Raw genomic sequence first — 12,854 nt, 5'->3', positions numbered from 1 at the left:
CAGTAGAGCGCTCATGATCCACAACTGGCAATTTCTTAGGTGAAGGGGTGGCCGCTAGAGGAATGCTAACTCCTGGTTCAATATCTCTGGTAGGCTGTCAGTGAGGAGTGTGGGAAAGTACGAGAGCAACTTGGGGAGCAAAAGCGACAACGGTGTGCTGCAGAGGAAGAGATTGCAAAGTTTCAAGTAGGTGCTTGATCTGATTAAAAGGCAGAGGTGTTTGTGTCAGCAGGCATTAGTGTTATCAAGCAGGCAGCTGGGATTTTTGATGACTGGCCATGAGCCTGAGAATGCCCTTGAACAAGTACAGGTGCTGCAGCCAAATACTTGTAAACCTAAAGTTAGCCGCTGAAATGGAGATTATCAAAGGCACAAGCAGCACTTAGGATTTGTCCTGCTTTGAAAGCCAGTCAGGTGTTATCTAAGACTTGGCTGCATGTTCGATTCTTAAATGGGGCACAGTTTAAAAAGTGTCTGTCTTAGGCCCTATATTCCTATCCCACACAGCCCCGCGTGTGGATCCAACTGTTTGTAGGCTGCAAGGGGCACTGAATCAGAACTGATCTGGCTGAGAAGTAACCCAGTCAGAAAAATATATGTATTTTAATGCATTTATCAAATAGTTGGGTTAAGAGGGGAGTACTGAGGTGTCCATAAGAAGTCGGGAAAGCAGAAAATTAAGGTTAAAGAACCTGGCCCTGCATGCTGATGGAAATATATACACCTTTAGAGGCCTCAATACAATTTACATGCATTAACTGAGGGTCCAAATTTGGCATATTTGTGTGCAGAGGCTGGCTGTGGAATAAGTTTTTGTTTCCACTATCCATCATGTTCCATATAGCTTTAATGAACAGGCCAAAATCTGGGTATTTAGCTCTTGTGTTTTCTTTTTCTTTTGAGGTTTTTAGATGTTGAAAAAACTTCTAGAGCTTATTCTCTTGCCATTGTCTTTAAGAGATTTTTCTTGATAAGGAGACAAAAGCTGATTACATGGGCTAATAAGAATTATAGGCACTGTTTAATACTGTCATACTTTACAGTTTGTCCCTTATTCAATGTGACAGAAGTAATCAATCATCAGTACACAATTAATTAGTGTCTGCTTGCACAATAAAATCTTGATTGATGGCTTGGCTTTAATTGACTCTTTCAAAGCATTTTTTAGGTGTCTTGGTAACTGTGGAATACTTGGTAAAGTGCTGTTTTTCTGTGTAAGTAAATATAATTATTTGTTTTGCTAGGCTGCAAACACAAGTTTGTCTAGCAAGCTGGATGAGGCAAGAGAGCAGCTGGCTGAATCTGAATCTGCTCGGCTGCAGAAGGAAGAGGAGGTGATGTCTCTGAAAGGACTTTTAGAAAGGTGGGAATTTGGGTTCTCTTACACAAGCTGTTATCTGGAAGCCAAGTGAGGCGCCAGTAACCAAAGCCATATTGAAAATTGCTATGGTGTATGAAGCAGCATGTGCCACAGGATTTATGTAGGGGAAATAGTGCGTGGACACTGTCTGGGAAGATCAGATTGATACTTCAAAGGAGAAGTATCAAAGGTTACTTCATTTATGAAACTGCAAGGCATTTCATAACCTCCTTTTACCCTGATAGGTTAGTCACAAGATTAAAACAGCAATATTGGCTGATTTTATTTTTTTTAGTAAGGAATGGAAAATTTGTATTTTTTTTTTCTTTCCTGTTCATGATGTTTCAGGGGCACAGTAAGATTTGTTTGAATGGGACCACATCCTGCATGTCTTATTCAGCAGATTTCTAACAGTTTTAAGCATCTGACTCAGGCTATGTTTCCAAGGTCCATAATGTGGATCTGTACAGTGCAGACTATCTAGCAGTCCAAAGTAGTTCTTCTTGAGGCAGGAGCACACACAGTACTGATGAGCTAGCCAAAGCCTATGTCACTTTTACATTTTTGTGCTGGTGTCATCTTTCTTTGTGGGAAGACGGATGATGCTTGATCTACAATGAAGACTGGCAGTATAAAATTTAACTCACCAAAATACTTGAATTCAGCTGAGTTGGCTGAGTGCATTTAGACCAGCTTGGCCCTTTGTGTTGTTTTGCCTTAGTGTTGTTGACCCAGTGCTAGGCCTCATAGTACTGAACTTACGGTAGCATCAATCCAGGACCTACATTCTGTGAAGCTTTCTGGGGACGCTTACTTCTTTGCACTGATTGTGCAGTGAACTTTGGTTCTTAACTTCTCCTTTTTGAATTGCATCTATGTTAGATGTTAGAGGAATATACAGAGAAATGTTTTTGCTTCCCTTTTGTGAATATGAAAGCTATGGAAGAATATGTATTAAATGGCCCTGTGTTTAACCTGCACATGCTAGGTAACTTGTGGCTGTGGAACCTTGCCTGTTAGCTCAGTTTGCAGCAGCTAATGGTCTTAGCTTTGAAGGACACCAATTTTATTCCCAATGTGGCAACCATCATAAGCCTAGCTATAAGCAGGGAATCCAAGAAATTCTTGATTGCTGACTGTGTTCACTGGATAACAGATCTGTGTGCAGTTGCCCTGATGCAGAAAACTGGAGAGTTTCTGGTTAGCTATGAAAATAAGCCCAGTAATTCACTGAACAATTTCACTGAAGCTGCTTGTTTATCTTCCTTAGAGAAGACTTTCATGCACATGAATTAAAAAAGGTTATTAATTGCATTTGTATTTGATCAGGACCCAAAAGGAAGCCAATGAAGCAAAAGAGCAAGCCCTCGAATACAGTGAGAAGCTCAGCAAGGTGGTAGCAGACAAAGATAGCAGCGACCAGAAGTTGTTTGCTGAGCTGGATGACCTGACGAGAACAAAACAGTTCCTTGAAGAACGTTTGATAGAACTTATCAGGTTAGCATCAAAACAAACAGCAGGCAGAAATTAAAATTCTAGCTTAGGATTTTAAGGGATACTGCCTAGATACTGCCTAGAATCTGGTGCCTAGATACTGCCTAAAATCTGGTACCTAGATACTGCCTAAAATCTTGTATTCCTGAGCTGAAGGTACAGATAATGGCCAAGTTCATCAGCAGTTGAAATTTTGCTTTTCCTTAATGCTGTCAAAAATATAAAACCCAAAGTTATCTCTTCCTTAATTTCCTCCTTTTTTGCAAAAGCTATGTAGTTCTATGCATGGCATGCATTTTTCTCCCTCCTTCCCAAAGAGTTCAGTAGTTTTCCTTACCCATCTTTATTCCTGAAAGCTCCTTGGAAGTTACAGCAATGCAGTTTATACTGTGAAGCTTTCACCAGTGTTCAGTTTGAGGTTAGTTAACAGCAAAGCAGCATTGATACTTCATGTGCATTTTTCTTCCCTTTAACTGTGTCTCTGCAGAGATAAGGATGCCCTGTGGCAAAAATCAGATGCTCTTGAGTTCCAGCAGAAGCTTAGTGCAGAGCAGAAATGGCAGGGGGACACAGAGGTTAACCATTGCCTGGACTGCCAGAGAGAGTTTTCATGGATGGTGCGCAAACACCACTGCAGGTGAGTTTGTGGACTCTAACATGCTGTTCAGAAGGAAAAGCCAGTATGCTAGTTTACACAGAGAAAATACTTCTTAAAGTTCGCAGCTGAGTTGTCAAAATCATTGATACAGGACAACGTAGAGGCTAAAAGAACATGTGGGTTCAAAAAGGGATAAAAACATTAATGGGGAAAGGTCTTTTGGCATCTGTTAACACAAAGGTCTGAACGCAACCTCGGACTTGGAGTCTATCAGTTTCTAATTTCTGGAAACCAAGAAACTGTACTAGAGAAAGAATCACTCCCTACACACCATGTTTCTTATAGTCTTTCCTCAACCTGACCACTGACCTGTGCATGCTGTAAATAACATTCACTAAGATGGTTTTGTTACTGTGATTAGAATATTCCAGAACAAACCCAACATGGCGTGCAACTATAGATATGGTTACCTGCCTTAGATGTATTGAGAGATAATTACCAGTTGCACAGTAATCTTTAAAAGAGATAAAAAGTTCGTATTGAATTAGTCGCTCCAGAGTTAGCCTGATTGGAGTCATTAGTTACTTGACTAAGATTTCTTCAAATACTTTTAAGTTCAGATAGTACATTTAGTACGTTTCAGGGTCTTAGTGATATACTGGCTTTGGCTCTTTACTGTGCTTTACCCTCATTACCTGATTCATCATGTAAGGCGTGTAGAACTGGGACCGTTTCAATTGCATGTTAATGTAGAGAATGTTCCATGGTGATTAAAAAATAATGAAGTCATTTCCAGCAGCAACTTTCAAATTACTCATTTCTACTAAAACCTGTGAAACCTGTTCATGTTTCCAGCAATACCTACTAATGATTCAAATAATTATGAAAACCAAAAATGCTAAGATTTCATAATTGACAGTAATCTCTGCTAGGTGCTTTTCTTCATGAGATTCTTAACATGTTCATTAAAATGTATTTGACGGGTTTAATAATGACAGGCTGTGGAGGGAGGAAGGGCAGGATCAATGAATGTGCACGTATGTCTCCAATATTGACTCTTCTTCCCTTTCTGAAGGGGGTGCCAGGGTGATAGAGTAGGTAGAGGCATATAGACTTGTTCTTATACTCATTATAATCAATTAGAGTTTTGCTATAACTGAATATGAGATTTGGCCTGTGTAATATTATTAAATGCATATTCTTTATATGTATTTAATATATGTATTATTTATTTGTATGGCATGTTTGTGGGTATTTAATTCTTTTTATGTATTTCTTTATATTTAAATGCATAGTCTTGGTTTCTTTTTTTTCATTATTTTTATGTTTTTTCCATTTTCCCTATTTATTAAGAAAACAAAGATTGAATGTGCATTTCTGTTCCTCTTTTTGTCAAGAAAGCTTGCTTAATCTGAGAAAGCAGCACAGTGTGTATTATGAGTTTGCCATGGTTGTAATTTGCAGGCTTTTACAGTGAGCAAGACCATTATGACAAAGCCCCGGGTTCTGTCACGTACATTAGGTCCACCTATAAGTGATACCATTCTTACACCTTTGTTTTTGAATCATTTCTAGAATGTGTGGTCGCATTTTCTGCTATTACTGCTGCAACAACTACATGGTGACAAAGCATGGTGGGAAGAAGGAGCGTTGCTGCAGAGCTTGTTTTAATAAGCCCAGAGTGATTGTGGACTATACAGATGACTCTGGGTCCAGTGCAAACCAGGAAGGATCACCAGCTTCATTGGAATCACCAGTGTCACCAACAGAGACGGCTTTTGGTTAGTGTATGTTTTCACATGCTGCTGCGAAATAAGTAGGGTTCTTGGACATTCTCTGAGAAACCATGTGGTCACCTCCACCTCATGAACCTGCGTGCTCATGGACTGTTGTCAGGGTGGAATTGGTCCCATCACTGGGTTTTGTTAGTATTGCCACAAATCTGTATGTAGATTAAATGAGGGTTAGTCAGCCTGAGGATTTCAATTGGTTCTTAGTAGTTGCCTAACACTTCTGTAAAGGTAGAAGAATAGCCCAGTATTCCTTCTTAAGGGTTTTATGTTGTTGTTGGTTCATTGCTTGTTTTTTGTTTTTTGGTTTTTTTTTTCCCAAACAACCACAGATACTTGTGCTAATGTTACTGATGTTTCTCTTGATGTTCTTTTATGGCACAGTTGCAAGTGAAGCCTCTAAACCACCAGATGATGCAGCGTTTGATATAATCACTGATGAGGAGTTGTGCCAAGTACAGGAATCAGACTCACTCCACAATGAAAGTCAGATGGAGGGAGAGTCTCTGGATCAAAGTGTGACGGATCTGTGAGTAAACACTGTTTCATGGAAACATTGTTTCATGTTTCTTCTGGGTTTTATTTGGTGTTGTTTTTTGCCCTTAATGGGGATAGCCAACTTCTGTATGAAGAGAAACCACTTCTGTTCCCAGCCCTATGTTCAGTAGACCAACACGAAATAATTTTGGCCTGTTTTCACAGTCAGCATCAAATCTAGTAAATCCAAATAGGTCTGTCCTCTCCCTCCACCTGCTTCTCCACAGTACAAAGAATTAGTCCCAGTTCTGTGCTGTAAAAGTCAACTCACAAGCCAGACTAGGTCACTGGTTGTTTGCCTGTAATCTATGGTAGGAGCTAGCAGATACTCTCCATCAGACCGATCATTACTGTGGGTGGAAAAAAGAAGCAAAAATCCTTTTTCTTATGACAGATTTCATTGAAGTGAATGTGAAATAACTGGTCTGTCTCTCTAGGATTCCTTACTACTTTAAAGAAACTGTTAACAGAAAAGAAAAAGAACATCAATTGCATAGCTAGATCTGCCACAGCTTCACTCTTTTTTCATCAGAAAATGAGAATAAATGCATATTTCAGTCTTTTTTTTTTTAACATTTGTTTCTGCATAAATTAGCAATGAGGAGGAACCAAAGTCTACTGAATACTTGAGTTTGCAACCTTTATGCTGTACTATTATAGTTTAATGCATATCTGTGTTTGTATAAAACTTTCATTCAAGTATTTTTAAAATTCCCTTCTGTAGAGTATATCATGTTTCAAAAATGAATAATTTTTGCTAATATTATTACTTGACAAAGTTGCAACTTTTATATATTTGGAAAAAAAAAAGAAGAGCAGTTTCACCTAAACTCTGTACTTGTTTTGCTTCTCAGCAGAAAAATCAGGGTGATAGATCTAAATGCTAAACTGAAAATAGCTCCAGAGTAACCAGCCTGCTATTGAGAAAGCATAGCTAGACTCTTTTGCCCTCAGCAGACCCACTTCCTGCATAAACCACAGTGACTTGCTATTTAGATAGAAGGCAGACTATACAGACTTGTTTATTTGGAAAAAAAAAAATCTCGAAACTCTATGTTTTGTTTCTTGGCATAAAAAGTTCTGGGTATTCTGCCTATTTTGTATGCCATCCACAGTGATAATATATTTGTGCTTATCATACATGGAGCAGACATGAATGTATTCAGCTTCACAATGCTTTTGTCAAGTTAGTATTACCTTTGTTTTACAAAGGGACAGCTTGAAGTCAGGGTGGTGGGGTGTTTTTTTTTTTTTTTAGAGATTGTGTAAAGTACTACTTCTTTGAGTTAATGACTTAGGAGATTTCGTGCTGTCTGCAGAGGGGACATCAGAGGAGAATTGGCTCTGGAACCTACAACCAGGAGAAAAGAATGTGTGTCTGTGACTAATTTTTTGAGGATTTTTTTTAGAATCTTGCCCCACAAAGTATTCAGGCTGGAAGGAAGAATTGCCACTAATACTGGAAGACTGCTCTTGAAAGGCTCCCCCCGTCATCTTACTTGCACTGTACAATCTTTTAAAGGTTATCTATCTGCAATAGTTCACAATATATAAGCAGAAAAGCCAGAAAATAAGTGTTGTATTTGGTTGTTTTACCCATTGTTGCTCTTGATTCTTTAGTATTGCAAGCGAATCCTGCGGGGGTCCTAGTATAGTCATCCTTTGGGTTTGAGACATACTTTTCAGAGAGCGCAAAGTGTACCTGCCCTCCACCATGGCAGTTATGAAGTTTGCAAGGTCTCATTAGCTTGATAACTAACCTACCATGAGAATGGCCTTCTTGCCAGGCAGATGACTTGAGCATCTTGTGATGATCGCATGGTTTTGTGATATGAGAGGGATGCTGGAACTGATACATGAGTCAGATGATGGTGTGACACCTGTGGTACGTGCTTAAGAAAAAAAGCCATGAGCAGTGTTGCCTATTACAGCGCTGATGTTTTCACACTTTTTTCTGTGGTGAGGAGTGTATGTGTACCCGAAGCCTGAGCGTGGCTCAGTACATGAACAATATGCAGTGTGTGATACCATGGGTATTTTAGGGTAAGCATGCCAGAGCCGCTACACTGCGTCTGACCAAAGGTTCAACTAACCCCCTGTCCTGTCCTTGACAGCAGCCCATAGCATATGTGCTGATAATTTGCCAGTGTGTTCTCCTACCTGCCAAGGATCTGCAGTTCAGGGACTTTCTGAGCTACTGGTTTTGGTTCTGCAAATTTCTTGGCTGTCCTAGACTGGCAGGCCACCTTGACTTCACATGGACCTTTGATCTTTTTTTGGATAGTGTCCAGCTAAATGTGGCCTGATGCCAGTTTGGAGACTTCAGGTAGTCTTGAAGTATAAGTAATAAACCACCATCATTACAATAATGTTCTCTTTGCAAGAAATTCAGTATATGGGGTGGAATTTGCTTTGGGATTGTGCCTGGGAAAGACAAAAAGGATCCAAGATTGTGCTTGCTGGATGCATGTTTGAGGATTGCATACAAATAAATAAGTTACCAGTTACTTCTTAATTGGGATTCTGCTGAAAACAATCCAAGCTATCCTTTTTTGACAGTGATTTGAACTAGCTGGTGCAGCTCTGAAAGGGAGGGAGTGGCCCAGAGAGGTAAGAGAAGGGAGGTTGGCCTCTCCAGATTGATAGCAAGAAGGTCTGCCGTAGGCATCCTCTGTTGCCAGAGTTTCTGATGGCCTTACTCTGTCTGAATGCCTGGGTGAAGTTGTGGCACTGGCCTTACCTTATTCTGAGTGTGAGTCCTAGCTGGACTGGAAATGGGAGCTGGGACTCAAAGTGGTGAATTTCTTCAGTGACATTGTGTTTTCTGTCTGTCCCTCTTTACTACCTGCTGTACTGTTTTATTTTTTGCTTGTTTTCCTCACTTAACTGTGCCACTATCATTTTTTCCTTGAGGTGACGTAAAATGATTACTGTAGCATTAGTTCATAATAGCAAATTTTGAGAGACTGCCTTTATTGGTACAAGTCAGTTCAGAATCAAATAAAACTCACCTTGGTCATGAGCTGCACAGGTGTGTGGGAAGGTAAGCTGTATGCGGTGCCTGCATTACCCTGACTGACACTAAAGTAGCTTTCCCTCTAGTTAGGAGTTAACAACAGTCTCTCTGTGCTCTCAGTTCTGTGATGCGATTTTGGAGCAACCTGGTTGAAATCTTAATGTGAGAAGATGAGATAATCTTTTTCTATTGTGGTTGTATCACACTACTTCAAGGCTGGTGGGTTCTCTTTTCAGGTGTTGTGTTTTTAAACTGCTTTTATTTCTAATGTGTTCACATTTGCAGATTGTGTCCTAAAGCAGAAGCCGGGATACTCTTTAGCACTGTGTCAAAGTCCCCGGAGTAAACCAATACACTGTGTTTCCATTTCAACATATTGTAGAAATAACATGCCTGGAATAAGTGCTGCAGCAACAGAATCAAGATCATAGACAGTAGAAGTTTAAAAAAGTGTTAAAAAAACAGTGTTAAAAAAAAAAATCCACTACCATTGTATGGGGAGCAAAGAGTTTGTTCACAGTTTGGTACTGCTGTTGGTAGTAAGGACATCTCAGCTTGTCTACACTGTGGTTGCTTTGGTTTGGGTTCTTTTTTCCCCAATGACTCATGACATTCTGTCCTGACCTAATTACAGCTCACACGACCAGGCTGGTTGTCAGCATAGCCCAAAGGGCAAACTACATAGCAATACACTGCGTATGGTCTGAGGCATTTGCTGCCCTGGGCAGAACCAGCTGAGGAGAAGAGTGGGGATGGGAGCACGTCTCAGCACCCTCCCCTGGCAGAACCTGCCTCTTGGCTGTGTGCCGAGATAGCAGTTTTACTTGCCACACAAACACGAAGGTAAAGCACATTCCTTCCTAGTTTTGTTTTTAAGGCTGTTGCACCATTTCATTATGGGAGAAGCAAGAGTGGTTGTGTAGTAAAGGGAGGATTGCCTAAGCAGCTGTTTTCTAAGGGAAAAAAGTGACATTGGCACAACAGTGACAATAGGGTCAGGTGCCACTGAGCGGGAGAGATCTGGTAGGAAGGCCTGAGTGTTAGTGGGAAGAAAAGGAACATACAGAGTGATAACAGTTACTGCTAAAATGATTTGAACAGGTCAGAACTGGTATTTCAAAGCTGCAATGCAAAGGACTTCGAGCTTGTGGGCTGGGCCCAAGCTAACTTCATCATAGACAACCTGCAGCCACATAAAGCCCTCCCTCTGCTCCTCTCCAACCTCCCTCCTCCTTTCCTTTCCCCATTCCAGTCTCCGCCTGTGCTCTATTTCTCTCTGCAACAGCTTTTGCATGCTTCTGCCTCATTTTGCACTGCTCCCTGCCCACCTTTTTGCCTTCCACTGGCAAGTGGAAAGGTCCAGGCTGGAAAGCAGTGGGGGACACTGGGAAGGAGAACAGTGGAAGGATCCATGACTTTGTGGCATTGGGAACCCATGTGCCAAGGGGGTGCCAGGAAGAAAGACTGGAATACTTTTATGCTGCAAAGACAGTGTTGGAGGTAGGGTGAGAGAGTTCAAGTTTCAGGAAATACTGCTGAGTGTGGAGAACCCAGGTGTGGTTTATCTCTTGTGCTGAAATAAAGTCCAGTTGTCCGGCAACTTGGGCTCCATTTTCCAAGGTGAGATATACAGATGTGTACGGGAGATTGAGTCCACAGACCTGATGTTTGATGGGGGAAGGCAGATGAATATGCTGTTTTATTACAGAAATTTTACACCACCACTAAAGAAGTAGAAGGGGTGTGGAGGCCTTCTCCCAGCATGGAAAAATACAAAAAGAAAAAACAAACAAACATGAAGCCCAGATTGAAATTTGTACATTTTTAATCCAAGAATTCTCGTCAAATAAATGAGCTGAACTAAAATCTGTAATGTCTTTGAAACAAACTCATAAATGCTTTTGTTAACAAACACCTCTCAAAAACCAGCAGGCCAGAGGTTTGATTAAGTGTCTCCAGCCTCTCTGGAGTCATGAGGTCCAAGTCTGCTTTATGTCATGAAGAAAGGAGTTTTATGGCATTGTTGTCTATACCTGTTGAAGAACTTCTGCACAGTTAACTCAGTTACCAGCTTTGTCTTAGGATCAGCTCTGGATCCTAGAAAAAGCAGGAAACACTGAAGTGTTATGATTAAGATACATTGCCCTGTAGCAGATCATGTGTCTTTACTAATGGGATTCTGTGACCCCTTTCATGAGTGCTAGCTATCTCAGTATTAAAAGAAAAAAAACAAGCTGCAAATAGTTGCCAAATTCTCTAGGCAGTTTTACAGCGGATACATGCTTGTTGCATCTGCATTATTTGAGGCAGTAAAAGTTTTAGAGCCTTCATCTTCAGTGGTTTGCCCCTGTCTAACAGTAACTTGCCATTTGATGCATCTTGACTTTTTAATCATTTTCTGGAAATTCTTCCTGAATTTCACCCCAATGAAGAAATACAGAACAGGGTTGAGGCAGCCATGGAAATAAGCAAAAGCTTCTGTTATGATGATTGCATATTCAAAGTTGCGGTTCAAGTTAAAGCTCCAATCTGTGATCTCTATTATTCTCAAGAAAGTGTAGGGTGTCTGAGTAAGAATAAATGTGGCAACTACAGAAAATATTCTTTTCAGAGATTTGTACTTCTGAAAACTCCTGGCGTGCAATAATGTTTTAATGATTAGTGAGTAGCAGATGGTCATGGTTAGCATGGGGATAAAATAGCCAAGGGCCAGTTGGATTACTTCAAGAACCAATTCTGTGCGATGGTTTGGGTAGTTTTCCTGACATATTGCCTTATCAATACGAAATGCCTCACTAAAAATAAACTGTGGTGTGGCAAAGGCTAGTGAAATCACCCAGATCAAGATGCAGATTAATTTGCCCCGTGTCATTCGTTTGGTTTGACACATGTGTGCTTTGGTGGCAAAAGTAATAGCAATAAGCCGATCGAAGGTTATGCAGGTTAGAGTTAACATTGACGTGTACAAATTCAGAGTATACAAGCCCCGTATAATATGACATGCCACAGTGCCAAAAGTCCACTCCTGAGCAGCAGAGTATGCCCAGAATGGCAGGGTCCACAGAAAGACCCAGTCAGCTATAGCCAAGTTCAGCAAAAACACATCTGTCAGTGTCTTCAGTTTCTCATAGAAAACTAGTATGATAAAGACCAAAGTATTTCCTGCTAGCCCAAAGATAAAAACGCATGAATACATACAGGGCAGAAAGCTTCTTGTAAATGTGTAAAAATTGTCACTTCCAGTTTCATTGGGATCAGTGGCTGAGAAGTCATAAAAGTGATCAGCCTCTGTAGTTGTCATGTTGCCTTCTTTTTAAAGGCAGCCTGTAAAGAGACACATTGAATTTTTTTTACTTGGCAAATAATTAAATCCTAATGCATCCAGGAAATAGACAAAATCCCAAGTGTCAGCAAATAAGAGATGTGGTGAAACACCCACAACAGATAAACAAAAACAAACATTTATTTGCTGAAAGACAAGTGTCTTGACAGTGAAGACCCAAACACAACAGCTGTTGGATTTAAACACATCATTTGTTAGAAGATTTACACTGATGGGGACTCAAAAGCATAAACAAGACAATTACAAAGAGGCTTCTGAAAACATAAAATATGGATTAAGCTTTCAAATACATCTGCCTTTTAGAGTGTTTGGACCTAGGGATTTTGGAGAAAAACATAAAAAAAATAGGATTCATTTTGCAAAATTCGGCCTTGTGGCTCAGATTTCAGACACCCTAAGTGTCTGAGTTGTTTGTGTTGTGCTTGGGTAAGACCTATCTCTAAAAGTGAGGTTTGAATCTTTGTAAGTGTGCTTTTTTGGGCTTGTGGTTCACCCTGAGCTTTTTATGTAGACATTAGCTGCATGATCAGATGGTGGCACTTCTTTCTGTCCCCTTCTCAAGTGACTTACTGGAAAAATGGAGGATTTTCATGAATGTCTCTTCCCTATTTGATTTTAAACAGTCTGTTTCAAACATTTGTACTATTGTCATGGAAGTGGCCACTTCTGCGTCAGATCCTCTCCATCAGTCACACCCTTTCTCTAGAGTTGATGCT

General features: G+C 40.3%; 2 protein-coding genes across 3 annotated transcripts in view; one reads left to right on the top strand and one right to left on the bottom strand.

Annotated features, from left to right (window-relative positions):
* Positions 1-12,854, top strand: part of FYCO1 (FYVE and coiled-coil domain autophagy adaptor 1) — a 53,381-nt gene that overhangs the window by 22,670 nt on the left and 17,857 nt on the right. For both annotated transcript variants that reach the window (XM_067291379.1, XM_067291378.1), the window contains exons 9-14: positions 94-186; positions 1,245-1,363; positions 2,690-2,857; positions 3,342-3,491; positions 5,028-5,233; positions 5,627-5,771. In XM_067291379.1, coding sequence (XP_067147480.1) covers positions 94-186; positions 1,245-1,363; positions 2,690-2,857; positions 3,342-3,491; positions 5,028-5,233; positions 5,627-5,771 — 881 coding nt within the window. The remainder of the gene's footprint in view (positions 1-93; positions 187-1,244; positions 1,364-2,689; positions 2,858-3,341; positions 3,492-5,027; positions 5,234-5,626; positions 5,772-12,854) is intronic.
* Positions 11,062-12,096, bottom strand: CXCR6 (C-X-C motif chemokine receptor 6). The gene has a single exon (XM_013950802.1). The coding sequence runs from the start codon at positions 12,094-12,096 to the stop codon at positions 11,062-11,064; it is 1,035 nt and encodes a 344-aa protein (XP_013806256.1).

This window comes from Apteryx mantelli, chromosome 2 (genome assembly GCF_036417845.1).
Source record: "Apteryx mantelli isolate bAptMan1 chromosome 2, bAptMan1.hap1, whole genome shotgun sequence".
In the NCBI taxonomy this organism is placed as follows: domain Eukaryota; kingdom Metazoa; phylum Chordata; class Aves; order Apterygiformes; family Apterygidae; genus Apteryx; species Apteryx mantelli.
Note: the sequence above shows the minus strand (reverse complement) of the source record. Positions and strands in the feature narration are given on the sequence as shown.